The following is a 26,094-nucleotide window of genomic DNA, read 5'->3' as shown; positions in this document are numbered from 1 at the left end:
AGTGAAGCCAGTTCTCCATTATAATTATGTTACTATTTTACTAGCACCTGCTCTCAAAAATTACTTTAATTTCCCTCAGGAAACAGAAAAAGAAGCACATGAGCATTTTGATGTATGAAGTCGGGAGGGGCATTTGTAATACTAAACAGCTTCTCTGCTCCTGGCTGCTTCGACACTTTTCACACATGCTTCTTGGAAAATCTGCGACAGTAAATGGTGTGTGTGTGTGTGCGTGTGCGCGTGTGCGTGTGTGTGTGCGCTGCCAGGTCGCCATGCAGATGCAAGATTACCACAGCGTGATCAGATTAAGATCTACCATGGCTCACTTAGGGGAGGCTGCAGATGCTCAGAGGGGGGGGGGGGGGGGGGGGGGGGTGGTCAGTTAGTGTCGCCCCTGACATTCGCAACAGAAATCCACCACAGTTGACGCTAGCCGCCGCGGCACAGTTGCCAGTCGATGTTCACTCACTCAACAATGTCAAATATGAGCCACACACACATGCTGCTGCCTAATGACACCAAGAACTCTTTACTGGCATGTTATCTCACACTTGTAACCTATAACAAACCTTGTCTTGCTGAAAGAGTCCATCATTGTAATCAGTGTGTCACAGTTATGAAGTCCAGCAGTGTTCGTAGGGATGTGCTTCCTCTGTGAAGTGGAAGATTGATGTCGCCCAGTCAGGCCTATGGGGAATTGTTTGTTTATTCTCGTTACTGATTCTCCTCCCCTGTTGCCTCCCCCCATTCCGCAGGTGACCTTTAAACCAGATCTGTCCACAGCTGAGGTTCATGATGAAAACATCAAAGGTCCTCTAAAGGTAAGGCAGGAAAAAAACGGAGGAGATTGATGTTGTGGCACAGGCAGAGGGAACATGATCATAACGCATGTATTACCTTTAATTAACCTTAATTATATTGTTATTTCTAATTGAATCCCTTTTGTCTAAACTTCAAATTATGTCTTTTTTTTTTTTTTAGTTCGGCTGCCTTTGGTATCAAACTAATCACCCCCTTCTCTTCCAGAGCGAATGCAGAAAAAGCACAAGAGCGTCGCTCAATAAAGCATTCGCTCTGCAATTTAATTTCAGCCATTTAGGATTCCTGTAGCAGCAACACGGGCATCTCATTACTCGAAAAAACATCATTAGACTATGATAATAATTAGCACACTGACATGCCAAATAACAGCAGTGAATCCGTCCAACAGGTGGGTGCTGTTGTGGAGGTGAAGAACCAGGATGGAGTTTACCAGGAAGCCACAATCAACAAGCTGACTGATGCTAGTATATATACTGTTGGTAAGTCAATAACAGACTGCCTGCTTTTTTTCCTCCTCTCGCAAAGACTCGTTCTCTCCCTACAGCTAGCTTATAAAAACATGTTTGTGTACAATGAAAATTCCGAAGGGTTTTCAGTGTTTGTGCTTTCCTTAGCCTAAGCCTTGGTTTTTGCTCTGACATGCATTGTCAGCTGTGAGACCTTTATATAGACAGGTGTGTGCCTTTCCAAATCATGTCCCCTCAACAGAACTTACCACAGGTAGACTCTGATGATCAAGAGAAATGGGACCCAAGTTAAATTTCAAGTTTCTTAGCAAAAGGTCAAAATACTACTGTGATATTTCAGTTTTTCCTTTTGCAGAAATTTCTTTGAGTGTCGATTGATGAAGGGGGAAAATATTTTAAATGACACTAATAAAACGTGAAAAAAAGAATGAAGGGGTCTGAAAACATTCTGAATTCTCCTGTGTGAGAAACTGGAACCAGCAGAGTTTGTAAACCTTTACTCGAAAAATGTAGTAATTGTGTATTAAAACTGTTGCTCTGGTCTCGTGGCAATTTGTGACTGCAAGTCTGTCAAGCGTGCACAGTTACAGTGTTGGATAATCCAAAGCATACAGTGTAGAGGCTGCTGCACAGATCTGCAGTCTCTCAGCAGCTGTCCCTTGCTTAAGAGAGCCCATGGGGGTTTTCCCTGTCTTGAACACTCTCATCTTTGCATTCATCAGTGGGAAAACAAAAAAAAAACATAAGTCAGTGCTGACGCTACCTCAAGTGTTTCCCCCCTCATTGTTGTTGCCAAGTACATTTGAGCAGTGAGTAATGAAATTTAAAGGTTCACACATCTGGGTTTGTCTTTGGGAGAAATATGGTCAGATGTGGAATGAGAGGTGATGGTGGAAGTTTCTTGGATGGTGGAAATGAGAGAAAGGTTCTTTAACATGATGTCTATTATTATTATTATTATTAAATTTTAGTGTTATTTGATATGGGCTCTCATTGTGAAGGTCTGTGGAGATTTAATATCAGTTAATGCGTCAGACACTTCCCCTTGTCTTTTATTTTACTGTTTATTCCCATCTTTGTCTGGCAGAGGGTCCTTGAAGCTCTAATAGAGGCGTGAGCTGAAAGCGACTCTGTCACTGCCTGCTGGAGGATCTATCTAAGCCTTAAAAGACGAGCATAATTTGTTTTTAACGTATCATAAAGCAAGCAGACATTTTGTAACCACAAATGTGTGTGTGTGTTGGTGGACTCCTGGCCTACATACAGCAGCCTAATAGTTTGTCTCTCATCTCTGCAGTGTTTGACGATGGCGATGAGAAGACCCTGAGGCGTTCCTCTCTCTGCCTGAAAGGAGCGCGTCACTTTGCAGAGAGCGAGGCAAGTATTGTGCTGTCCCGCAGCATTCTAGGGATACAAGGCTATAGTTTTAAAGTTTTTATTTAGTCACCAGCATTCTCACATCTCTAGCTAAAATTAAAACAGTCCCATACTGGCATTTGGAAATTCGGCTGTGAGATATGTGAAATGTAAACTGATATCACAACAAAGTGCCGGGTAAATCCCTCTGTTTGTAACTGACGAAATCCCATGAAGAAAATTTCTTCAAGGTGTACTGGATAAATCTTTTGTCTTCCAATTTAGTATCTGACAAGGTGGCACTAAGGCTCTTTGGTGTTGTTTGTCTCCCCTGCAGACACTTGACAGACTCCCTCTCACCAACCCCGAGCACTTTGGCACACCTGTCATCGGCAAGAAGGGCAACCGAGGCCGACGATCGAACCCGATGTGAGTATGGCGCTCTACCTCTGCACTTCCTGCGGGGCTCTCATCAAACTTAATATGTCAAAGGTCTGCGATGCTGGTGGGGAGGGATTTTTTTTTTTTCCTGCCGGTCAATAACAGTCATCAGTAACATTTCTAAGTGTGCTGACAGCAGTTAAACCCAAAGATTTCCTCTCATTTCCATCCCCTCATACACAGCGCCTGAGGCCTGGGAGAGAATAGCCTACTCACCTCCTCCAGTGTCTTAACCCTGCCGAGCTCCTGTGTGTGTGTGTGTGTGTGTGTGTGTGTGTGTGTGTGTGTGTGTGTGTGTGTGTGAGAGTATGGCGTGGTCTTGCTGAATTTTATCTCCCCCCCTCGACTCAAATGTTCCAGTGGGTGTTTAATGCTCAGATGTGCCTGCTCCTGGTAGATGGCAGAGTTTTCATCTGGGAATAAGAACTGCTCAGGGTTTTTTTGGCACTGGATATAATTGTGGCTCCACTCTGTTATAAGGAGGACACTCTGCTACATAATCTCATTCTCTGACACCCATTGCTAATGGCACTCAGAGAAAAGTCAATATTACTCTAAACATTGATGGAATATTGACTTGGAGTGGTCCCTGCTGCACATTAGCACCTTGGACCAGTTGTCTTCCTGTAACACTAACAGTCTTAACTGTTGAATAACGAGACCTGACAATCCAGCACAGATTGAGATAAAAACAGGTGCATTGCTTGTCTTAAGAGTTAAAAATTAATTTTCTGTTTAAAGGAAAAGTTCAACATTTTGGAGATCATGCTCATTTGCTCTCTCAGAAACAGGTAGCCTGCAAATAAATCTTCTTTGTTTAACCGTGAGGTTGCCAGGCAACCGGCAGAGACACCAAGAAAGCCTGTTTAAGAAATGACATATAACATGCTAATTACTGAGCTTCGGAGGTGCTGGCAGGTGGATATATATGTTACCTTTGGATAGACTCAGGTGAACTGTTTCCCATGGTTTCCATTCCTCATGCTAACCAGCTGCTGGCTGTAGCTTCATATTTAGCATACATACATCAATCTTTTCATCTTAACTTGTGCCTAGGAAGTGAATAAGCCAATTACTCAAAATATCTGCACTGTCTTAAAAGTAAGGGTGACTGTTAAACATTCCCAGCTACGATGGTCGTTATATGTGGAGCAAACTATTTCCTAAATAAATTATAGTCTCTTCTTCATTGAGTTGCTAGACTGCTTTGTTTATGACTTTGATTCACAGCTTCGTTGTTGTTGTTGTTGTTGTAGTAGTTGTAGCAGCCTGGCTGATTTACTGCTCTTGAGTTGTGCCAGACAGTGTGTGGTGCGTGCGTGCGTGTGTTTGTGTATATGCACATAGAGCCGTTCTCAGAGCAGGCCTAGTGAGGCATAAAAAGAGGACGGAGGATCTGTTCGCCTGCTGGTGCTGCTTGCAGGATCACTGGCTGCCTGTCTGCTGGCCGCAGTCAGGGCTGTGCCTGTGCATCAGGATGCCTGTCAGACAGCAGAGAGTGAGCCGGCTTGTCAATACACTGATCCTAATGAGTGAGCTCATCAGTAGAGTGGACCTCATGTCTCGTTGTGCCACATGATGATAAGACTAAGAAAGGTTGCGGATGTTTTTGTTGTGACATGGATTGTTAGTCTTGAGACTTTCTGATGTTTTCTAGCTGGGCTGCAGTTAAAAGAAAAGATGACTGGTTAGCAGAAATCCTCTGCCTGTCTGTATCAAGAAAGACCCATACACAGGGTTTTATTTTCCTAACTTGCCTATATATATATATATATATATATATATATATATATATATATATATATATAATGTGGATTTAATATGAAATGCTGAAATCTTTTGCAGCTCTATGAGCGACCAGAGTGGTTTTGATCTTTAAAGTTACACTCCTGTGTAAAAGTTGGCAGCACTTTTCTCAGTCGAATGTCAACACTTTCAGCATTAAATCTGATTATGTTTTGCGACACCAACCAGTCCCCGTTGCTGGGGAACAGATTTTGATGACATGCGGTAGTTTATAACTAACTGCAGCTGGAGACTGGCACAGCTTTCTGTGCATCCAACCACCATGAATCAAGTCAACCAGTTTCATACATTATTTTGAAAAAGAGGAAGTTCTAAATATCTTTTCTTGGGCTGCAACTAATGATTACTGTCTCAAATAACTGAGTAATCATTTACAAAAAGTCGTAAAATAGTGAAAAATGACCATCGCAGTTTTGTGACCCACAGACCAAAACCTGAAAATAATACATTTTAAATCTCTTCAGAGAAAGAAACGCAGCTAATCCATACAACAGAGAAGCTGCAACTAATGTTTCACATGGTAATAATGCCTTGGACTAAGCGGTTTATAAATTGACCTGAATTTACCAGATGTGAAGAATTTAAAAGTTTGTCTTTATGAGCATCTGCACTCTCACGGTACCTTTCTAAAATGCAGTCCTTTGAATAAACTGTCCTTTTGTCCCACAGTCAAGAAGAAGAGTTGTCTTCATCTTCCAGTGAAGAAGAGGAGAGCGATCAGCGGCAGAATGAGGATCTGTTCGGCAAAGTGGTCTGTGTGGAGGGGGTCGCCACCGGGGACAAAAAGAAGACCACGTGGTATCCTGCTCTGGTGAGCTCATAGTCTCCCTTCATTCACTGCTCTCTGCTCCATCACTGTGAAGAAACAGAGACCACTGCCGCTGGTCGTCTAGCACACTCACAGCATTGTGCCATTTCATCTTAACTCCTGCTTATATAACCTCAGCACTCCGCAGGATTATGGTATTGCATTTCACCCACCATGAAAAGCTGGAAATGTGCACGTTGTTGCAGTTACAATAGCTGATTTCTGTAAATAAACAAACTTCCTTCAGCGGCTCCCTGACTTCTGTAGTTTGAAGAATTTCAGAGCTTGGTGGAAAAAAAAAAAAAAAGATATGACTTGTTTTCCCTGATGTGTGCAACAATGCAGCACAAACATTGGTCTGATGTTGTCAGTCTTTCCCAATCCATTTCTCTCCACCCAACCTTAAGTCTCAGCCACCGTTTGCGCACGATAAAATGGTGACAGGCGTTGTTTGTTTATGTAAGTGTTACAAGTATAACTGGGAGAATGGGAGAGGGTGTGGAAAGCTGTCCCTTTAACAGTGTAGTCAGCAGGGCCCCACCTCCAGGGTTTGTTGTTCTTGGCTGGCTGTTGACTGGGCTCCATGCTGCCTCCTTGTGACAGCCCAGAGAAGTACATTACACAGTAGCCTGTCATTGTTTACACTGTGACCGTATGGCAGAGGGGTGGAGTAAGTACTGGTAGATGTCTCATGCATCTGTAGCACGCAGTGTGCTCTTAAATGACCAAGTTAAATAAGAGTCAGAAGAAACAGATCTACTCGTGTGAGCTTCATTTGCACTTTTGCAGCAACAGCATATGCGTCCAAAAGGGAAATTATATCACAGAGCTAATGTGAATCATAGTGGTCAAGTAAAAGCATCCACCCTGCGAGCGTGTGCGCGCTGTATATACAGAGAGAGTGGGAGCAAGCAGGCAGAGTCCTGCTGGAAATCGGATCTCCATAACAGCAGCACAGCCTCGTCTGGGTTAGACCCCGGCACGGAACAAGTCTCGGTGTTGTGCTCCTCAATTCCAGTAAACAGCAGCAGCACATGCTGCGTGTGGGCATGCCCCCTCCTCACACATCGCTCTTCATCTCTCCTGCCTGTTAGTCTTTGTTTCGTAGACAGCACATTTTGTAATCTATCAACGTGGCCTTTTACTGAAACTACTTTAGTCATTATACACACACACACACACACACACACACACATACACACACACACAGTACCAGCTCATCTGACCTATTAACTGTCTCTTGTTTCTGTGCAACAAGGTCATCTCTCCGGACTGCCACGAAGACGTGACGATGAAGAAGGACAACATCTTCGTCCGCTCTTTCAAGGATGGAAAATTGTGAGTCGTTATTAATGTGCTGAAAGCCACACGTTCACCATGTGTGAAGCACTAATGATTATCAGTCAATTATTTGTCATTTTCATTATCACATTAACTCATAAATGATGTTTTCAGCTCATTATTTAATCAATAAAAAAGTCCAACAGAAGTTAGCGTAGCACAAAGTTGCTGCTTACTGATTTGTGATTGTTGGCCAAAAAACACTAATGGGAATTCAATTCACATTAGGGGAAAAACAAGCAGCCCTTTGAGAAGCTTTGAGGAGCAGATGATTGGCATTTTCACTTGATAAATTATCTAAGTCGTTTCTGATTAATTTTCTGTACCTCTATTAATCAACGAATCATTTAGCACCGGTGTAAAACATCCCCGTCAGAATTCTTTGAAGAATTGTTTTTTAATGGGATATATGTGCAGTGAACCTTTGCTAGAAGAGGCACATGCACACAAGAAAATGCTTGTGTGCACTCTATTGTAAAATATAGTTGCACAGTATTATGTTTGCAGATGTCAGAAAATTTCAGTGCATATTGTTTTTGCTTTTTCTTGCCTTTTTGTGTATTTATACTTCCAGTGTCGTAAATCTATATTAACATAGTTTGAAGTCTCATGGGAACGACAGTGTGGAGATTTACAGACAGATGTTGTCATCATCTTGTCTAACTTAATTAGTTGTACATGTTTAAAAAATGATTTACTGTGATTCCATGATACATTATTTGTAGCTTTAGAAGATTTTTTTGTTTGTTTTTGAGTTCTGTTGTTCTGTTGTTTTATTTGTCCTAAGGCTGTAAGCTACAGGTGAGATAAGGTAGTGCAGCTTCCCCGCAGCCTGCCCACGGCGTGGAGCCACACTGCCAGATTGCTTTGTCTGTGGCAAAGAGAGGAATAAGTCCTATCAGGAGTCTGCACTCAGCTGGTCGGTTGTTACTGCGGTCTCTCTGTATGTGGGTAGAAACGCGCTGTAGCCCACACTCAGATTAATCTGGTGTTTGCTCGCCGCTCCAAAGACTACCTTACTGTCTGTTTGAATTCCTCTGATGACAGAACAGTCTTGGGCCTGCGTTCCTTTGTAGATATCCCCCGTAACTCATCAGCATGACCCTTAATCTGTAGCTGAAGACATACGCGTAGCACAGGAAGTCTTATCACTTGTATTTTGGCTAATAGTCAGGTGAAGGGTAGAGCTGATGTGAGGGATAAGATAAGGAATGATATATCAGAGAAGAACTGGAAGTCATAGACTTGTGAAGTATTTCCTCTTTGAGCCCGGTGCCTGGCCTCTGATGGTTGTTGTTGCAAATTAAACCGCACAGTAGCAGTCTTCCTTTCTGTTCTGTAGCAATTTGATTTCAGTCATTGAAATCAGCATAGTGTATCCAAGGGTGGGAGCAAGAAATAATAACGCAAGATGTCGGAAAATCTATATAATTGTTAATGAGATTTTCAGGTTTGTTTTGCTCCAATCCCTTTGCTTTAATGTGGATGGAATATCAAAGATGAAAAAGGTAAACCGTCGCTGTTACTCATGTGTGACGTGATGCATCAGTCTGATCTATCAGGCATGTCTCTTTGTGTTATGCCGCAGTTTGATCTATCACAGGTTTTGCAAGTGGTCCCTGCAGACACAAGATTATAGTTTTACTAAGACAGAGAAAAGCTTTTTTTTTTAAAACAGAGTTTACCACATATAAGCAGTGCAGAGATCTTTCAGTATGATAGCAGTTTTTCACATGCATCAACACCAGCAGTTGTACTGTTTCTGCCATGTGGCACCATTTCCTTTAGTTCTTTTTGTACATGCACTGTTTTCAAGTGCTTTTCTATTCTTTTAAAACACACACACACACTCCACTTGTCATTGTTTGTTATTGTACTTTTTATCATTTATGTCAGCCTCTTCTTGTCTATTATCTACGAGTTTTTCTAACTTGCTGCTCCCTGTGTGATTTGTTTTTTTTTTTAAGTGGGGTCACATCCATAAGCCACGTGACCTCTCCCTGAACACAGCGCCGGGGTCAGTGTGTTCACTTTCCTCTGGAGAGTTTGGTATTGTTAGTGATGACCGTTCAGCGTGCCTTTCAAAAACAATGGCTTTGCAAAACATTTTTTAGGGAAAGCGAGGTCACAACCAGAGGGGAGACGGGAGTTGTCAGGAAGTGGTTATTCCTATTTAGTCAGATCTGGTTACCACGGAAACAATGGAAACAGAAGTTGCTATTTTTTCTTTTTTGGCCGGCTCGCCACCTCGTCTGTGCTGTTGACATACAGAGAGAGAGAGAGAGCTTCATCATTGTCCGTAGGTTCGTAACTCAGACTTTCAGAATCAGTTGAACAAAACTAGGCTGCAAACCGGATGCAGTGTCACATTTAGAGCTGAAACAATTACTCGATTCATTGATTAGTTGAATGACAGAAAATAATAACTCTTTGCCCTGATAGTGACATGGCATGGCTTTAGGGATGGCAAAGCCAGTTGGTCCATCACTTTGGTCCAAACTGAAATATCGGATGGTTTTTCCGTTTTTCACCACCCTCGGGTCAAAATTTTACTTTTGTCCAATACTTTGAGGAAACTAATGACATTCCCATCAGCTACATTTAACATACATTTATTAGCATTCAGCTCAAAATGCAGCTGTGCCTAACAACCTCCCAGAGTTGCTTGCGTAGCCGAACACTCTTAGTGTTGTCTTAGTTGCATTGGTGAACCCATGCCACTCTAATTACAAAACAAAGTGTTGTTTTTTTCGAATTCACTCCATGACAAGTCTAGTCATTGGATCAGCTCAGCTGTGTACAGATACCACAGCAAATCGTCTCTCTGGCACACGAGCCAAGCCTCTGACTGCTTTCAGCTTACAAGCTCCACTGATCCATCTATCTGCCAAATCACCAGCACTTTGCCCAGCTGCCGTAGAGATGCTGTAAGAAAATAGGCTCTGAATACAGCCGTGACTTGTGAGGCTGTTGTTGGTGATTTGCTGTGAGATAAGAAACTTTGGGGACACTTCTCTCTCTACCAGTGTTTTCATTAACAGGATTTTAGACTGGTTACTCTTCGCCGCTATCAAAGAGATTATTGACCTACTTTTGTTTCATGAAAAACAAACTTCAGTGTAAACTTTGGCTGGCTTACTACTTTTACTTGAAGTCACACCACAGAGCTGAACCTTGGTGTAGTAACATTCAGAGCTGCCCACGCTATCACTTCGGTGCACATTTTAATCAGAGCTGCTGTGTTTTGCAGTTACATGGTGCTGCGAAAGGACGTCCGCGAGATGAACAGCGATTGTCCTCCGAAAGCCGACGCGGGGCTCAAACCAGGTGAGTTTAAAGTAAAGCTTTGAGAGGTAAATCTTACACAACTGGTGCATAGCGTGCACCTAGTCCCCGACATCTGTGGGCTGGTCTGTGTGTCGACACACTTGGCAGAAAATGTTCACAGAGTGGGTTGCAGTGAGGCAGACTGAAGAAAGAGAAGTTTTGTTTTTGTTCTGGGGAATGTAGCGGTGGAGAGCGCCTGTCACTGTCGAGTCTATTTTTATTTGAAGTCCTCACCAGGCTTTTTATATAGTGCCCCCATTTTTCTGCTGCAGAGCTCTTACTCTCTCATAATTACAGTTAGGAAACAGCTTTGCATTATCCCAGTCTTGGTATTCACAGGTGGTTGACTCACAACTGTGATATTTTCCGCATTACAAAAGCGTAAAACCAGCATCTGCCAAGGTGGTTAGATGCTTCTTAAAGCCACCTGTGACATTGTGGCTCAATGCTTCTGCTGCTCTGCGTCAGTGCAAAGACTCGTGACAGATTTTCATGCTGCTTTCTTCCATGGCTGTTTTTCTTCACGTTTGTGTCGAAATGTCTTTTCGTACTGTCGTATTTTTGTATAGAGGTCTGTTGTTTATTTGAACAGTTGTATTAACATTTTTGTTTTTGTGAACCAGCCCTGACAGTCAGTTTTTGCCTGAGGATGCTCTGGTTTCATTCAGTGTGGAGTAATTCACTGTTTGATCAGTTCACTACTGGGATAACACATGCACATATGCAGTCACACATATATACATGCACACCCTCCAAACACCCAGTGGCAGATGTTGTGAGATTTAAATCAAAGAAGGAAAATCCTTACATATTAGAATATCCTTCTGTTCTGTTGATTCATGATTTTTTTTACATTTTTTTTTCACTTGAAATATCACGTTGTTTATACTTCCCAAGAGCAATCTGATTCAAACATCTGTTCATATCTTATCTCTTGTTTATTTAACCTGAAGATTGTTCTCTCTCTGAAAAAGCTTGAGTTTTACAATCTCAGTTTTGCCAGATAACAGCAGCAGCGAATGATTGGCAGCGCTTAGCAGGTGCGGTTAATACGTCGTAATGCGTTTTCTGTGTGCGTTCGACAGCGCTGGACGCGTCCTTTGAGTTCCAGCAGCAGCAGGTCGTGCCCAGCACCTGGAAGACGGAAGTGAAAGAGGAGAGTTCCAGCAGTGAGGACGATGATGAGGATGAAGAGGAGGAGCAGGAGGAAGACGCCAGCGGCGAAGAGGAGGAGGTAGTGGCTTCTGCGCACGCTCTTATCCCTACAACCTCAGAGTAAAAAAAAACAAAAAAAAGAAAGAAAAGAAAAAAGAGATTCTCAACTTCTCTTGTTTCCTGTCTGCAGGAGGAAGTGGAGCCGTTCCCAGAGGAGAGGGAGAACTTTCTCCAGCAGCTCTACAAGTTCATGGAGGACAGGGGTGAGTCCAAAGAGATGTTTACAGAAACATTTCGCTTCTCTTAAACAAATCTTTGTGATGCAGTTATTTGCTTTAGGTGCAAGCTTTAAAATTAAATGCAGTTTGTGACAAATTCTTCACCCTCTCTCTGAGATTAGATTACAGGAGAGTTAAAAAAAAAGTAAAAAAAAGCAACAAAATAAAAGATAAATAACACAATTTCTATATTTTCTGCCTTTTATGTCTGTACCCATACCTCACTGGGCTCTACCGCCTTTAAGGCTTTTTCTAAACATTTAATTTTCTAGTTTACTTAGTCTGATATGGTTCATGTGCAGTTTCATAACTTGGATTGTCTTTTTACCACGAGAAGTATCTATATGTGTGGCTGCTCTCTCACATGCTGTGGTCATTAATGGTCATAAATGTTCAGAAGAGCAATGATGGAAAGTACAAATACTGTACTTCAGTACAAATCTGAGGTACCTTTGCTTGACTTGAGTGTTTCCTTTTCAAGCTATTTCATACGTTTATTCCACTACAATTCAGAGTGTTGGGTGTTTTTTCTGCTAAATTTATTTGATACCTTTAGCTGCTAGTTTAAAAAATTGTTTTTCCATTCACATACTACTCCACCTTACTCCGTTTAATTGTATCTTTGTGTTTACCATCCCCAGGAACTCCCATCAACAAACGGCCTGTTCTGGGCTACAGGAACCTGAACCTGTTCAAGCTCTACAGGCTGGTGCACAAACTGGGAGGCTTTGATAACGTGAGTGCCACTTGGACAGCAAATTCCTCTTGTTGTCCTTTGAACTTGGTCGCACTTGGTCGTCTTGTTTAATGTTGACTGACGGTGGAACTGTCTCGTTCTGTGTCCACTTTTGAGCAGATTGAAAGCGGCTCTGTTTGGAAGCAAGTCTATCAGGACCTGGGAATCCCTGTGCTTAACTCAGCCGCTGGCTACAATGTCAAATGTGCTTACCGCAAGTACGTACAGGCGCTGCCTCCACAGCCTTTACCTCAGCTGGGCAGATGCAGCTTTTGTTTTTGTAATTTTTCACTGAGATCATTTTAAGTGTTTCTTTTTTTTTTTTTTTTTTTTTTTTTTTTTTAAGCCAACTCTTAAAAAATAAATTGAGTTTATATCTTTGCCAGATTTACTTTTAGCCGTGCAGCTGTGTTTGGAATGTGTACATGTTTGAGAGAAGTAAAACTACACGTGAGGATGTTGATGAGGAATGTGTTATCATGCAGGTACTTGTATGGATTTGAGGAATACTGCACTTCCACCGCCATCACCTTCAGGATGGACCTCCCCTTGAAGCAGGGTCCCAAGGGGGAGGTGAAGTCTGAGGGGGAGGCAGGAGGAGCGGCTCCCACACCCACCAGCTCAGAAGAACAGAAAGCCCAGGTGGATGGAGAACCCTGCAGCGCACAGCCTGTAGTCTGCAAGGTGCATTCTCCTTAATACTGTTCGATTAAAAAAGTTTTTTTTTTTCCTTTGTTATATTCTTCAAACCTTTCACTTAATCACTGCAGAAAAGCCATACATGTGCTTATATTAAAAGCTTCCCTCTCCCTTAGGAGGAGAAACCGGATGTGACCCGAAACAAAACGGAGTCCGAACCATCAAAAACTGACGGAAAGGACAGCACAAACGACGACGACGACGAAGAGGACGCTCCCAACAAGGGAGACGCAGATGAGGGCTCATCGACGGCTCACCTCGGAGCCGAGAACATGAAACAGGAGGGTGACGAGGAGCAGGAGAGCAAGGACAACTCTGGGTAGGTGGTCTGAAAGGATGGTCCCTCCACCAGGGTGATTTTAAAAAGTAAAAAAATAAATAAAAAAATAAAAAAATAAATCCTCATGGCACAAACACAAGCTCCTTGCAGGGCCCCGTGCGGGGCTCCTGCATGGTGACACTGTGTTGATAATATCCAGTCTGACCTTCATTATTTAAAAAATTTTTAAAGTTTCTCCAGACAAAGAGACATGAGGCATTCACTTTCCTTGGTGGCAGTAAAAACCTAAAAGACCATTAGCAGATGGGAAGCAGTGACCCTTCTGACCTTAATGATACTAATACGCAGTATACCCACAATCCACCTCTACCTGCTAACCAGAGAGAGGAAAGCTCTCCTCTCTCTCTCTCTCTTCTAACTAAGCTCTTACCCACTGCCCTCTGTGCTATTATTATTTCTTGTGGCTTAGTCGGCATCAGCTGGCAGAGACATCTCAGAGCACCAAAGCCTGACTGCTACCTTTCACCTGGCATGTCATGCTGTGCTCTCTCTCTGTCTCTCTCTTTCTCTCTCTCTCTCTCTCTCTCTGTCTCTCCTTCTCTCTCTCTCTGGCTGGGATTGTTTGACTGTGACCAGCCTCAGCCCACTCAGTGCACACAACATGGCTGTGCTCTCCTTGGTTTCTCCCCTTTCCTAAATTCTTATCTCTGGTCCCTCTCTTCCTGTCCTCTCCCTCTCTCTTTCTCTCTCTCTCTCTGTCATTTTTTGGCTTTTTGATGTTCAGCTTTATTAAATGTTCCATGTGTGTGAGTGTTGTCACTGATGCATTAGCACATTAGATGCAAGACAGCGCTTCAGAGAGCAGTAACCTTTAGAGGAAGAAGGAACTTTTAGTGTTGATAAATGTTTCTTCTTGGTAGTTGAATGGCTTGGTAACAGATTGTCTTCATCTAGGTCACTGTTGTGCATCTAGTTTAGACCTGTGTTTGTTCGCTGTCCAGTTTGATACTGGTATTAAGGTTGTTTGGGCAACTGGGGACCAGCTAGAAAACACGGCGAGAAAACGTTAACAGTCCACATACTTAGTTTACTGCTTTGTTTTTTTGTTTTTTTTTTGTGTCCAATTGAAGGATCGTAAAGTTCTCCCAACTTTATGATGTCCTGATCATACGCTCTTGCTTTAAGTTTCCCCTCTTTGTGTAGTTTCTGTCAGCCATGGCTGTGGGCACAGGACAGTATGATCGCCATCAAACGTGGACTTCCTCACAGTCCTGGAGGTTCCCTGATCCTTTGGCTCTTACAGGATCAGCGGTCCTCACAGTTGGCGTGGTGCTGTGAGGGTTTACGGACTCACACGACAGACGACCTGCAGGCTTATCACGGTGATACCAAACCTGCCTGGTGTTTTACAGCCGCATTGGCATTCATTCCAGCAGCAGACACTGTGTGCAGCCAATGGGAGCTGGTTTACAGTGAGCTTAATGAGAAAATTATGTTTCAGTTTGTATTAATGATGGTAATTAATTATATGAAGTGAAACTCTTGTTCTACAGTAATTGTTAAGTTACTGCCTGAGTGCTATTTACCTTTTACCTTTTCCTCCTGACGAAGCTCTGATGAAAAGACTCGCAGTGATATGAACGGATTAAAGTTTCATTGCTCAGGTTTTGAGGAATTTAGAAATCTTGATGTGATGAAGCGATGCTTTAGGATAATTCCTTTAGGGCTGCAACTAATGATTACTTTCATTATTGATTAATCTGCTGGTTATTTTTTGATTAATCGAATAATAATTAGGTCTATAAAACACCTGAGAGCCTAAGGTGATTTCATCAAATCTCATGTTATGTCCAACCAACGGTACAAACTTCCAAAATATAATATTTATGTAAGGTCAGCATTTTGGCACGTTCGAGAACCTGGAACCAACAAATGTTTTGATTGAAAATAATTAATAAATTTGGAGAAAAAAATAAAACCCCAGCAGATTATGATCTGTCGATTGACTAGTTGTTGCAGTTCTAAATTTGCTGTATCTGTGTATGTGTGTGTGTGTGTGTGTGTGTTATGACCTATCTGTGCTTACTTGTGTTTCATGACCATATTATCACTGAGGGGTGGAAATGGTCTATGAAACGGATCATGTGCAGTGTGTTTTCAACATCAGTTGCCATTTAAAGTCCAGTGTGTCCCCAGTTCGTAGGTTGGTCACAGTTTGTTCAGTAGTCACGCTCGGACTGCCGCACGAACAAGTGCGTCTTCTTCACTGTGGCCCGTTGAAAATGAGCTGTCAGCAGAGAGCACGTTGCTCTGAGCAGTTAGGTATGAGAGGGATTGTGTGGAGCACTGTGGTCGTGGCTGTTCTTCGCGGGCAGCAGACCAAATTGGATCTCGCAGCCGTGCTTCCTATCAGCGCTGTGGTCTCGCTTTAAGTTGCCGCCCCTGCCTGCCAAGTTGTGCTTTGCCGTGCTAACCTGCCCCTGTGGCCCCTGCGCCTAAACCACTTACTGGCTCTCCTGCACCGCCCGTACACCCTCCAGCTTCGACATCTCCTGACTGTTTCCCACTAGCTCCTCCTTGTGGCTGCTTTGTTTCTTACAGCGTGTGTGTGTGTGTGAATGAGAATCCCGAGTATGTTGTTGTGTGGACATAGGGTTAGATAGTCTAACAGTAGTGTTATTTCCCATGCAAGATGACTGATTTTTGCCATGAAAGAATGATGTTTTATTTGCTGAATCACTCCATGTACTGTTCTTTGACTGGCTTACTGTAAATGATTCAGTTGTTTATCCTGCAGTTTGCTGTAGGTTACTCTGGACTAGGACAAAAATGGAAAGTTTATGCTTCTTTATAGATAAGGGCCTAGTGTTGTAATGGGACATGGCAGGCAAGGGTGGAGCAAAATTAATTAGAAAAACAGGCTTTCAAGCAGCAGGCAGTGAGTCGGGTGGGTGGCTGTGGGTGGGGTTCTGTGGTGTTCAATGGGGCAGCCTAGGGCCAGGAAGTGCTGAACTGTTTTTCTTGCAGGGATGACAGCAGTCAGGAGGGGGAGGAGGGGGAGGAGTTTGAGTGTTACCCCCCGGGGATGAAGGTGCAGGTGAGGTATGGGCGAGGCCGCAATCTGAAGACGTACGAGGCCACTGTGAAAGAGGCAGACGTGGAGGGGGGAGAGGTGCTCTACCTGGTGCACTACTGTGGCTGGAACGTCAGGTAAGACAGGACCTGGGGAGAAATCACCTAACGCCTATATTCACCCTAAAGAGAAAAAAAGAAAAACAACAACAACAAAAAAAAAAAGAAAAGAAAAAGACATTTCTTAACCTTCAATTCAGCTCACGGGATCACCCCTACATGGGTATCCCCGCAGCAGTAACACATCCCTTCCTCACAATTCTGCTTCATCTAATCCAGTCCCATGGTCAGTACTCTGATTATGGAGAACACTGGGCCATCTAGTGGCAGAAACAGAATTGAGTTTTGGGTCGATGTGGATCACTCCTCAGCTTCCCTCACTCAGTTTTGACTGAATCCCCTGTCTGTCTGTCCCCCAGCTGTCTGTCTCTCAAATGAATCTGCAGACAGGCTGAGCTTTTACCTATTTAACTCTGGACATAGCCAACCAGTTTGGTTCTGGTTCAACAATTTGTAGATCCTACAGTATGGTGTCATAACGTGAGCTACCCTTCTCTGAATTTTCTGAAAGGCCAACCAAAGTGCTGCTACACTCACCTCTACCTCTCAACCCTCTCCCCCCTCCCCAGTGGGTCAGGGTTAATGCAGTGTTAAGTAGAGTGTTAGGGTACCATGACACAGAGGTTAACTAGTGCAATCAGCATTTCATTGTCTCAATGTTGTTGTGTGGTCCTCTAGCACTCTATAAAAGACAGTGGGATGTTCTCTGCATCGTGTCTGTCGTGTGTGATGTCGTGAAACTTTTCATTTTCCTCATACGACACAAGTAGCACCCTTGGTACTGTTGGAACTTTGTTGAATATGATTTGTGTGGTGGTCGGTGTTAATATTGTTTCTTTCTTCATCGTAAGGGTTTGTCTTTTTCCACATAACACCATGGGATTTCTTCCTTTGCTGTTGAGGCTTATTGTGTCACAGCAACATGTTGGGGTCAGACAGTAGAGGTGTCTGTGTGGTGGGTGGTGTGAGAGATTTTTTTTTTTTTTTTTTTTTTTTTTTTTAAAGCTCCTTTCAAAGATCTGAATGATGAAATTGTCTCTTGTCTTTGTACTTGATTTTAGATATGATGAATGGATCAAAGCAGACAAGATCGTGCGGCCCGCCAATAAGAATGTACCAAAAATAAAGCACCGCAAAAAAATAAAGGTACGGAGTTTGTGAGAGTTGTGACTTTTCAGCTTAAACTTTGGTTCCATGTCGTGAAGCGAATCACTGACCGTGTTAAATTCTGACAGAACAAAGCTGAGAGGGAGCGAGACCGGCTGGAGAGGCTCAGTGACAGAGAAGTCCTCGGCCCTTCATCCAACGCTAACCGCGTCCCACGCTCCAAATGTGGCCTGAGTCAGGATGTCTTTTCCAAGATGGACGAGGGTGAGGACAAAGGGACTCAGCAGTCTCCAGTCAAGTCTATAGAAATTACCTCTATCCTCAATGGCCTGCAAGGTAGCACCACTCATTAGCCTGTAGTCCTCATGCACACTTACTTAAAGCAGATTAGGACTGTTTGACTCTGAAGTGGTTTATTTATTTGTGTTGATATCCTGCTGAGACTAACAGACGTCCTGTCTTGTTTGCCTCAGCCTCTGAGATGTCCACAGATGAAAGTGAGCATGAGGAGGAGGAGGGAGAGCAAAATGAAGAGGATCGTCCTGGTTGCAAAGGCAGCCTCAGAAAGGCCCCGCCAGAGCCGGCGCAAACATCAGAGCGCTGGGAGAGTGGGACGCCACCTGAAGGATCCAAACCTTCTCCAGTCTCAGCAAAGAACCAGGATTTAGTCAGTGCAGAGAGCGCAGATGCTGGGAAGCGCAGAAGTCAACCTGAGTTAGAGGGAGAGGCGAGCACCAGGAAGAGGAAATCTGACAGTGCGGCAGAGAAGACCCCGAAAGGCCAATCCAAAGCTAAGACAAGGAACACCAGGAGTGCTGACTGGTTACCTGGAGGCTCTCCCAGGAAGCTGGAGGAGAGGGGGGCCGGTCCCGGGGAGGAGAGGGGGGCCTCGTCTAACAGCAGTTCAGATGATGAGGGCGCAGCGCTGGCCGAGTCCCAGGCTGAGGGAAATCCGCGGGGCCGCCCAAAAAACAAAGCTTCCCCTTCTAAGAAGTACAACGGGATGAAGGAGAAGAGCAAAACTGGCAGACAAGCTGGGTTCTGGGAGATTCCTGAAAAGAGGGCCAAAACATCTGGGAATGCAGAGGAAAGGCCTGCTGTCCGCTCCAAAGGACAAAAGGACGTGTGGTCCAGCATCCAGGCCCAGTGGCCGAAGAAGACTCTCAAAGAGTTGTTCTCTGACTCAGACACAGAAGCAGCCAATTCTCCTCCCCCACCTGTGCCCTGCCCGGAGGAGCTGAGCGTCGAGCAGGACGCTGGACCTGAGGACGAAGCCTCAGAGGAGCAGATGGAGAATGACAAACTACAGGAGTTTCCAAGCAGTGGCAGTAACTCTGTGCTCAACACACCGCCAACAACGCCCGAGTCCCCCTCAGGAGGAGGCAGTGCTGTGGAAGACTCTGGTCAAGCGCAGCCTTCCTCCCCGCCACCGTCCACACCCCCTGCCTTGCCTTCAGAGCCGGTTTCTGACGCTCTTCCCCCGGTACCCATACAGGAAGAGGTGGCAGGCGGGCGCAGTGAGACGGACAGCAGCACGGTGGAAGTGGAGAGTCTGGGCGGGGAGCTGCAAGACCTCCCTCAAGACGAAGGGGCAGGTTCCCCCTCAAAGGTGTTTGACGTCAGCCTCTCCTGCAACAGCAGCAGCACCTGCAGCTTAGAGCTGAGCAGCAGCAGCCAACAGGAGAACGAGCAGAAGTCCAAAGGTACAAATAATAGCAAATGTACTATGTCACGTATTTTTCAATGACAGAATTCACTCTTTTTCTTCAGGATGGAACAGCAAAGACACAGTGACATCTCATTTCACAGTCTGCCTGTTCCCTCACCAGTTTCTCTCTCTTTCTTTGTAGCGTCTGTGAGTCAGAAGCGGCAGAAAGAATCACAGACAGGTGGAGCCACAAAGAAACACAAGCCAAACCGCAAGAGCCTAGGTGTGCCTCCCAAAAAGAATAGGAAAACAGGTAAAGAGAGCTATAGATAGAATTTCCGACTTCCCATTTCCAATGCCAGCAGTACTTTTATCAGCTGTAGAATTTCTGTTTCGTATTTGTCCCTTTCCTGACATTGTATTACAGATTTACAGGTGAAAAGGAAATGAGATTTTGCCCGATCATTGTCTGATTTTTATTTTTTTTTTTCCCCCACCTCTGTTGTCTACTCTCCTCCAGCCAACAGCAGTGACAGTGAGGACCAGTCTGTTGTTGAGGGCACTGCCAAATCCACTGCCTCTAAGAGCAACTCATCAGACGTGAAGGCTGCCACTTCACCCAAGTGTCACGGACGGTCTCCCCCCTCGAGCCATAAGTACCACAAGCAGAGTGACGCCGACCACGGCCAGCACCGAGACAACCACGGAAGATCGCCACGTGTGTACAAGTGGAGCTTCCAGATGTGTAAGTGTCATGTGGCCAAATAATCTAGAATTCCCCTCAGAAGATACCAGACATACCAGGAGCCATTGAAATAGTCAAAAGCAGCGTCTTCTTTTCAGTCTATTTAAAAAAGATTTTAAGCCTAACTCAGCTTTTTTTCTACTTGTGATTTGGGTGAACTGCTCCTTTAATTAAGCTTTTTCTTTTCATTCTGTTCACCGAAGTCGAATTTTATTTTTTTCTGTCAACAGTGTGTATCTGTATCTGTGCCCTGTTGACCCTAAACTCCTAAAACAACAAAAAACAAAACATTATGCTTTCCACTTAGCTGACCTGGAGAAGATGAGCAGTCTGGAGAGGATTTCGTTTCTTCAGGAGAAGCTGCAGGACATCAGGAACCACTACCTCTCCCTCAAGTCTGAGGTGGCCTCTATTGACAGACGACGAAAACGCATGAAGAAGAAGGAACGGGAAAGTGAGTCAGCTCTTTGTTATTTCAGCATTGCTGACCAGGATTACCGGAGATGGGCTGCAACAGTTTTTCTTAAATCCATGATGTAATAATTGAATTGGCACTGTTCAGCTTATGCTGACTTAGCTATTAGCAGTTCCCGTTTGCATTGTGACCATGGCTGTACAGACAACTGTCAGTGGATTACTATGATACTGAAGAAAATTTTAAAATGTGATGATTCTCAGGCAAGTTCAAGTTACAAGGAGCATCTTTTTTTCTGAGAGTTTTAAGATTTATGGTTGTTGATATAATGATGATATAATGTCTTCAGAATCACTTGCGTTTTAACAAGGCTAATATTATACTTCCCACTCCTGACGTATGTCGTCTCCATCTACATGCCTCAAAACTGACTATAACCAAAACCTGGTTTCTGTTCCACAGACACGGTGGCTGCTTCCTCTTCATCGTCCTCCTCCTCCTCCTCCTCACCGTCCTCCAGCTCACTGACTGCGGCAGTCATGCTGACACTGGCTGACCCTCCGGTGTCATCCTCATCCTCCTCTTCTCAGAACTCTGGGGTATCAGTGGAGTGCAGGTGACAGGACGAACCAGCAAGGAGCCACCGCACCAAGCACTTAACCAGCACCCTGGGGTCACGGCCCCCATTCCCTTCCAACAGGAAGGACAACTCAACCTACATACTGTAACTACTGGGGCACAAAAACCAGACCAGAGACAAAAAAAAAAAAAACCACAAGAAACAAGCACTATTTTCTATTGACAACTGTTTCCTTGGCAAGCTAATGGCACTTAAGTGCACTTTTATGAAGATTGTGTAGGGGGATGAAATTTGTCAAAAAAAATATACAAAATTGTCTTTTGCGCTCTCATTAATTGAACATTTATAAGAATTGTTTTTGCAAGCAATAATTGTTTCCATTTGATAAAGTTGTACTGGTAAGGGATGATTTCCAGTGAAGAGCCCTCTGTGCTCTGTCCTCATAGCTCAGCATGGTCCGGCCCGTGCTTGCCATGTTATTATTATGGGGAATTCAGAGAAACACTGCCACATTGGCATTAAGGGTGTACGAACTGTAACTTTGTCACGTTTTCTCTGTCCACCCTCATTAAAAAGGCCTTCGTGTGGTTAAACCTCAAGCGGCTGACGAGGCTCCTCTCATGCACAGGCTCGTGGTCCTGTACACGTGTCCATTGAGTAGGTGTAGATAGAGAGGCTTTCAGACCATCATAGGTCCACTGACAGCCTCAGTGGATGAATATGGAATGATACTGTAGTGCCTTTTTGTTCTGTTCCGTGGGGCACTTTGAGAAAGGACAGCACTTTTTTTTCCCCTGATCCTCCTCTCAAATCAGAGGGTCAAGCTGGAATAATATGTCCCTTACAAAAGACTGAAGAATACTGTGCGAGTGAGCAGGCAGTGAAGGGCTGAGTCTGACAGATAATGATGGTTTTTATCAGCTTATGGTAACATTAAAGAATTGTAAAAGCAGAACTCCTATACTGGATCACCTGTAATCTACTACTGAATACTCATACAGCTTGGGTACAACTATTGAGTCTGGCAGTGTAAAATGTGCAATGATGGAGTTGGTTACATGACTTCAGTTCATCAGCGTTTTTAAAAGCCCATCTGCTTTATTTTATTATGTTCTCATCACCCATATAATCCCTCCCCTTCAGTCCCCGTCGTCTTCACAGAAGATTTGATGGTGCACACCTGCAACTGGATCAAGTAAACCTGAAGGCCGCCATAGGAGGTATTTACAGCACGTTTTCAGTACTGCAGAACACGCAAACGAGGCTGAATTCCACATTTGCTGTGTTTCTCGCAACATGAAGTTATTGAATTAAGCATATTTTTGCTTAGTAAAGTGACGCATCTCTTTCTAATCTTACTCATGATCAGTAATGACATGCCAGCTTCTTCTCATACTCACCCCTACCAAAAATGTTAGGTTCTGTTTCCTGTACTATGACCAGATTAAAGGTAAAGATATTGTAAATGTGCATTTATATCATAAAGTGACGTATGTGTATACATTTCTGAAGACATCTCCAGTGTTTCCTTTGTATAGACCCCCTACTGTATGATAACCTGAAGTTGCGTTTTGTTTGGCACTTGTATGTAATTGTATGCTTTTGTTATACATTTGTATATTGAGAAGTGTTTTGAGTCAAGCTATTTAATATCTTGCACTGTTAATAACATGTACTTTTCTGTACAGACAGTTTTACGGTTTTAACTGTAGTTTGAGTGTAAATACTGAGGGTTACAGCATGTTTGTTCTCCCCCTTTGTCCTTGTTCTTTTCTCTTGTAGGAACAGATTTATGAGTTTGTTTATGTTGTTCTGTTCTGCCTCTTTCATCAGTTTCAATAGTCTTTTTTTTTTCTCTCTTCCTCTTTTTTTTTTATTTCATGTTTTGCTTTAGTTCATATTCTGTTTTGTTTTTCTGTAGCTTGTGCTTAGAAAAGGAGAATGGTGGTTTTGGATGCGGCTGAACTATTTTCTGGACTGTACATGGCCTGAAGCTAAAGCTCTATGAACCTGTATATGGAAAATGGTCTGGATCAATAGATAAAGAGAAAGTAATGGAGCTTATTGAAAAATGCTCAATAGTATTTATTAGGCTCATCTGATGATGGTCATTGTGTAATTTATTGTAAAAATGTAAGCAAAGCAGAAGCCTCTGTTTGAAATAAATGCCATAGTTTGTGAAGTACTTAGTGTGTCTGCTGCCATCAGTGGGGGAAAGTAACTTTTGCATGTTTGAGTATAATTTTGAGGTATTTGTACTTTACTTAAATATTTCTACTCCATTTCACCGGGATTTTTTAAAACACCTTTTTACAGCAGGAAAATATTGTACTTTGACTCCACTACATTTATTTGACAAATGCAGACAAAAGCATTCAGCAGGATAACTTTCTCTTTTTAAACTGTAAGTGCATTTTGGTGGTGATACTTTTGTACTGTACATTTTCAAATTCAGAGCTTGAAGTTTTTTTTGTTTTTTTTTTTTTTTTTTTAACTTAAAGCATGCCCTGAATAAGTTGCCCTGGGGCAAAATTGTACAACTGGGGCTCTGTAAATCCTGTTGACTCTGCTCTCTCAGCATACATGGCTGTCAATGGTTACTCGAGCTTTTAACGTCCACATTACGTTCTGCGTCATGACTTACGTAGTTCCTTAGCAGCGTGCTAGCTGCTAGTCAGCTAGCTGCTCTGCTGCGTGCTGTGCTCCATGAATAGTATTCAGATATGATGAGCGGTAGGACGAGCGCGGTTGTTGCCGGGGTGTGCGGAGTCCTTTTTATCGCTTACTGTGTTTACTTTGACAGAAAGCGGCGGAGTGACCCTCGCTTCAAGGAAAAGCTACGTGAACGTAAGTGTCTTGAGCTGGAGGAAGCATGGGGAAGTGTTAGCTCCGTAGTCCAGTCACAGCAGCGGGAGCAAGTTAGCTTCATCCATGTGGCAAACATAGATCAAGGACCCTGCATCAGAAAACTATATTGAATAATTATTTTTAAGTATTCACAGCGTATTAATATGTACTGTAACTTAATTTCCTTAAGCTATGTCGCAGGATAACTAAGTCGTGGATGTAGCATGCTTTAGCTAACAGCTCAACTTTTAACCATGTGTTCGTCGTGTTGCTCAACAGCAAACTAAACATACCAACTCATTTAAAATCGCCTTTTTCTCTCCACACAGGTAGACGAAAGCAAACGGCTTCGAGTGCAACGTCTGGACTGGCAAAGGTATGTCCAATGGTAAACCGTTCATTTCAGCTGATTTTTGTTTCTCGCTGAGGCCTAAATGTGCATGTGTCACGCTGTCTGTTGACTTTGAAGCTGCCTGACTTGAAGGATGCAGAAGCTGTTCAGAAATTCTTCCTGGAGGAAATTCAACTTGGCGAGGAGCTCCTATCACAAGGTTAGACCCACGTGACCAACTTGAAGTTCTTCTAATGATTCCCAAACCACATTTCTCGTTTAAAGTTTAAAGTTTTTTCTCGTTTTTTTTTTTTTAATTTTTTAACCAAGGTGAATTTGAGAAAGGTGTGGACCACCTGACCAATGCGATTGCAGTGTGCGGTCAGCCTCAGCAGCTGCTCCAGGTGCTCCAGCAGACGCTGCCGCCTCCAGTCTTCCAAATGCTTCTCACCAAACTGCCCAGCATCAGCCAGGTGAGGGTATATCCTGCATCTCCAGCTAACATTACACTGTGATGGTTTGGTGGCGGAGCATCCTTAGTAAACCCCCCAGTTGCCATTTGTGGTCTCTGGGACAAGAAAGGGTGCAAGATCAATCTTAGAATTATCCAAAGCTGAGAGTCATGTGTCAGTAGCTCTTGGTTATTTCACCTCTAAGACAGAAATATAATTTCCTGTGTCATTTGAGAAAGTGACTTGTGAAGTTTTGCTCTTCTGTAATTGTTGCCATTTGCTTTTTTTTGGCAAAATGTCTTAGTTTTTTTTCCTGTTTTTCAGCGGATCATCAGCTCTCAGTCTTTAACAGAAGATGACGTAGAATGAATGTGAGTGAATGCTTTTACTGTTCCGTAAAGGGATTTCAGACACTGATATTTGTGCACTGTTTGGTGTGTGTGACTGTGGTTATGTGCGAGTTGTGAGCCTGATTATCACAGAGTTTGATCTTTGGACATCAGATGTCGGCAATCCCCCTCTGTCGTAGCACTCTGTGGTTAAAGAACTTTGCCAAGGTTACGTTTCTGGGAAATGCTAAACACATTCCATCTTTCTTGTTTCCCACCGGGTTTCATGTTTTCTTGCCTTCTATTTAAAAATCATTGTATGTTGTCTTTGGGGGGGGGGTGGGTGGGTGGGTGGGGGAGGGTTGTGGGTGGGGCGTGATGATGGTATGTACAAAATAAAAATCAAGATATGCAGATGATTTGTTACATGTTGCTGCACTGTTGACTTACATGTGAAATGTGTGTAAAGGTGTCTACACTAAACCGAACCCTCTCCAGTGGAATACTATCATATTAGATTTTCGGAAATTCTTCTTGCAGTGGCGGTTAAATGTTATTTTTATATCCCAGTCTTTCATATCTGGACATATTTTTGTGTTTTAAAAATTCTACAATAAAACATGAAAACACCCTTCGAGGTTCTGAGTTTCCATTGGCCAGTAGATGGCAGTAGCAATGCACAGGAAAAACTGAAGCATTTACAGTTTTGAAATATGGAGTGTAGGCAGTTTTTATCTGCTTGGGGAGCTGGAGAGTCATTTTGCTGAATGGAAAGTGTTCTGTGTGTAATTCAAGGATAAATAATGCTCAAGACTTTTTTGTTTTTAAATAATGCCATAGGAAAAAAAGGGTGTACACTAGAAAGATGTTAAAGAACATGGAGGAAGTGAGTGTAAACCAATCTCATTAGACTTTAGTGCTAGAACCTGTAA

At 43.3% G+C, this 26,094-nt stretch overlaps 2 protein-coding genes and 1 non-coding gene across 5 annotated transcripts in view; all 3 read left to right on the top strand.

Moving 5' to 3' along the window:
* arid4b (AT-rich interaction domain 4B) overlaps positions 1-23,484 on the top strand; it is a 37,655-nt gene extending 14,171 nt beyond the window's left edge. Inside the window, exons 4-24 of one of the 3 annotated variants that reach the window (XM_041049182.1) lie at positions 756-821; positions 1,211-1,301; positions 2,587-2,666; positions 2,983-3,074; positions 5,562-5,703; positions 6,959-7,038; positions 10,292-10,368; positions 11,454-11,602; positions 11,714-11,786; positions 12,443-12,537; positions 12,658-12,755; positions 13,023-13,221; positions 13,353-13,555; positions 16,544-16,726; positions 17,770-17,854; positions 17,944-18,079; positions 18,289-19,518; positions 19,666-19,776; positions 19,984-20,208; positions 20,516-20,662; positions 21,086-23,484. In XM_041049182.1, the coding sequence (XP_040905116.1) occupies positions 756-821; positions 1,211-1,301; positions 2,587-2,666; positions 2,983-3,074; positions 5,562-5,703; positions 6,959-7,038; positions 10,292-10,368; positions 11,454-11,602; positions 11,714-11,786; positions 12,443-12,537; positions 12,658-12,755; positions 13,023-13,221; positions 13,353-13,555; positions 16,544-16,726; positions 17,770-17,854; positions 17,944-18,079; positions 18,289-19,518; positions 19,666-19,776; positions 19,984-20,208; positions 20,516-20,662; positions 21,086-21,243 (3,720 nt within the window). In that variant the 3' untranslated portion in view covers positions 21,244-23,484. Of the gene's footprint in view, positions 1-755; positions 822-1,210; positions 1,302-2,586; positions 2,667-2,982; positions 3,075-5,561; positions 5,704-6,958; positions 7,039-10,291; positions 10,369-11,453; positions 11,603-11,713; positions 11,787-12,442; positions 12,538-12,657; positions 12,756-13,022; positions 13,222-13,352; positions 13,556-16,543; positions 16,727-17,769; positions 17,855-17,943; positions 18,152-18,288; positions 19,519-19,665; positions 19,777-19,983; positions 20,209-20,515; positions 20,663-21,085 lie in introns of all 3 variants that reach the window. The other 2 variants (XM_041049181.1, XM_041049183.1) reach the window with 2 other exon arrangements.
* A 365-nt stretch (positions 23,485-23,849) lies between these two features.
* tomm20a (translocase of outer mitochondrial membrane 20) lies at positions 23,850-25,796 on the top strand. Its single transcript, XM_041049184.1, has 5 exons — positions 23,850-24,050; positions 24,380-24,426; positions 24,520-24,601; positions 24,712-24,854; positions 25,158-25,796. Exons 1-5 carry the CDS (start codon positions 23,927-23,929, stop codon positions 25,200-25,202), a joined length of 441 nt encoding a protein of 146 aa, XP_040905118.1. The 5' UTR covers positions 23,850-23,926; the 3' UTR covers positions 25,203-25,796.
* On the top strand, positions 24,910-25,044 carry LOC121190157. The gene has a single exon (XR_005894952.1). It is a non-coding gene; the product is annotated as a small nucleolar RNA SNORA14 (small nucleolar RNA).
* Positions 25,797-26,094: the final 298 nt, after the last annotated feature.

This window comes from Toxotes jaculatrix, chromosome 11 (assembly GCF_017976425.1).
Source record: "Toxotes jaculatrix isolate fToxJac2 chromosome 11, fToxJac2.pri, whole genome shotgun sequence".
NCBI lineage: Eukaryota > Metazoa > Chordata > Actinopteri > Toxotidae > Toxotes > Toxotes jaculatrix.
This window is presented reverse-complemented; position numbering and strand designations above follow the sequence as displayed.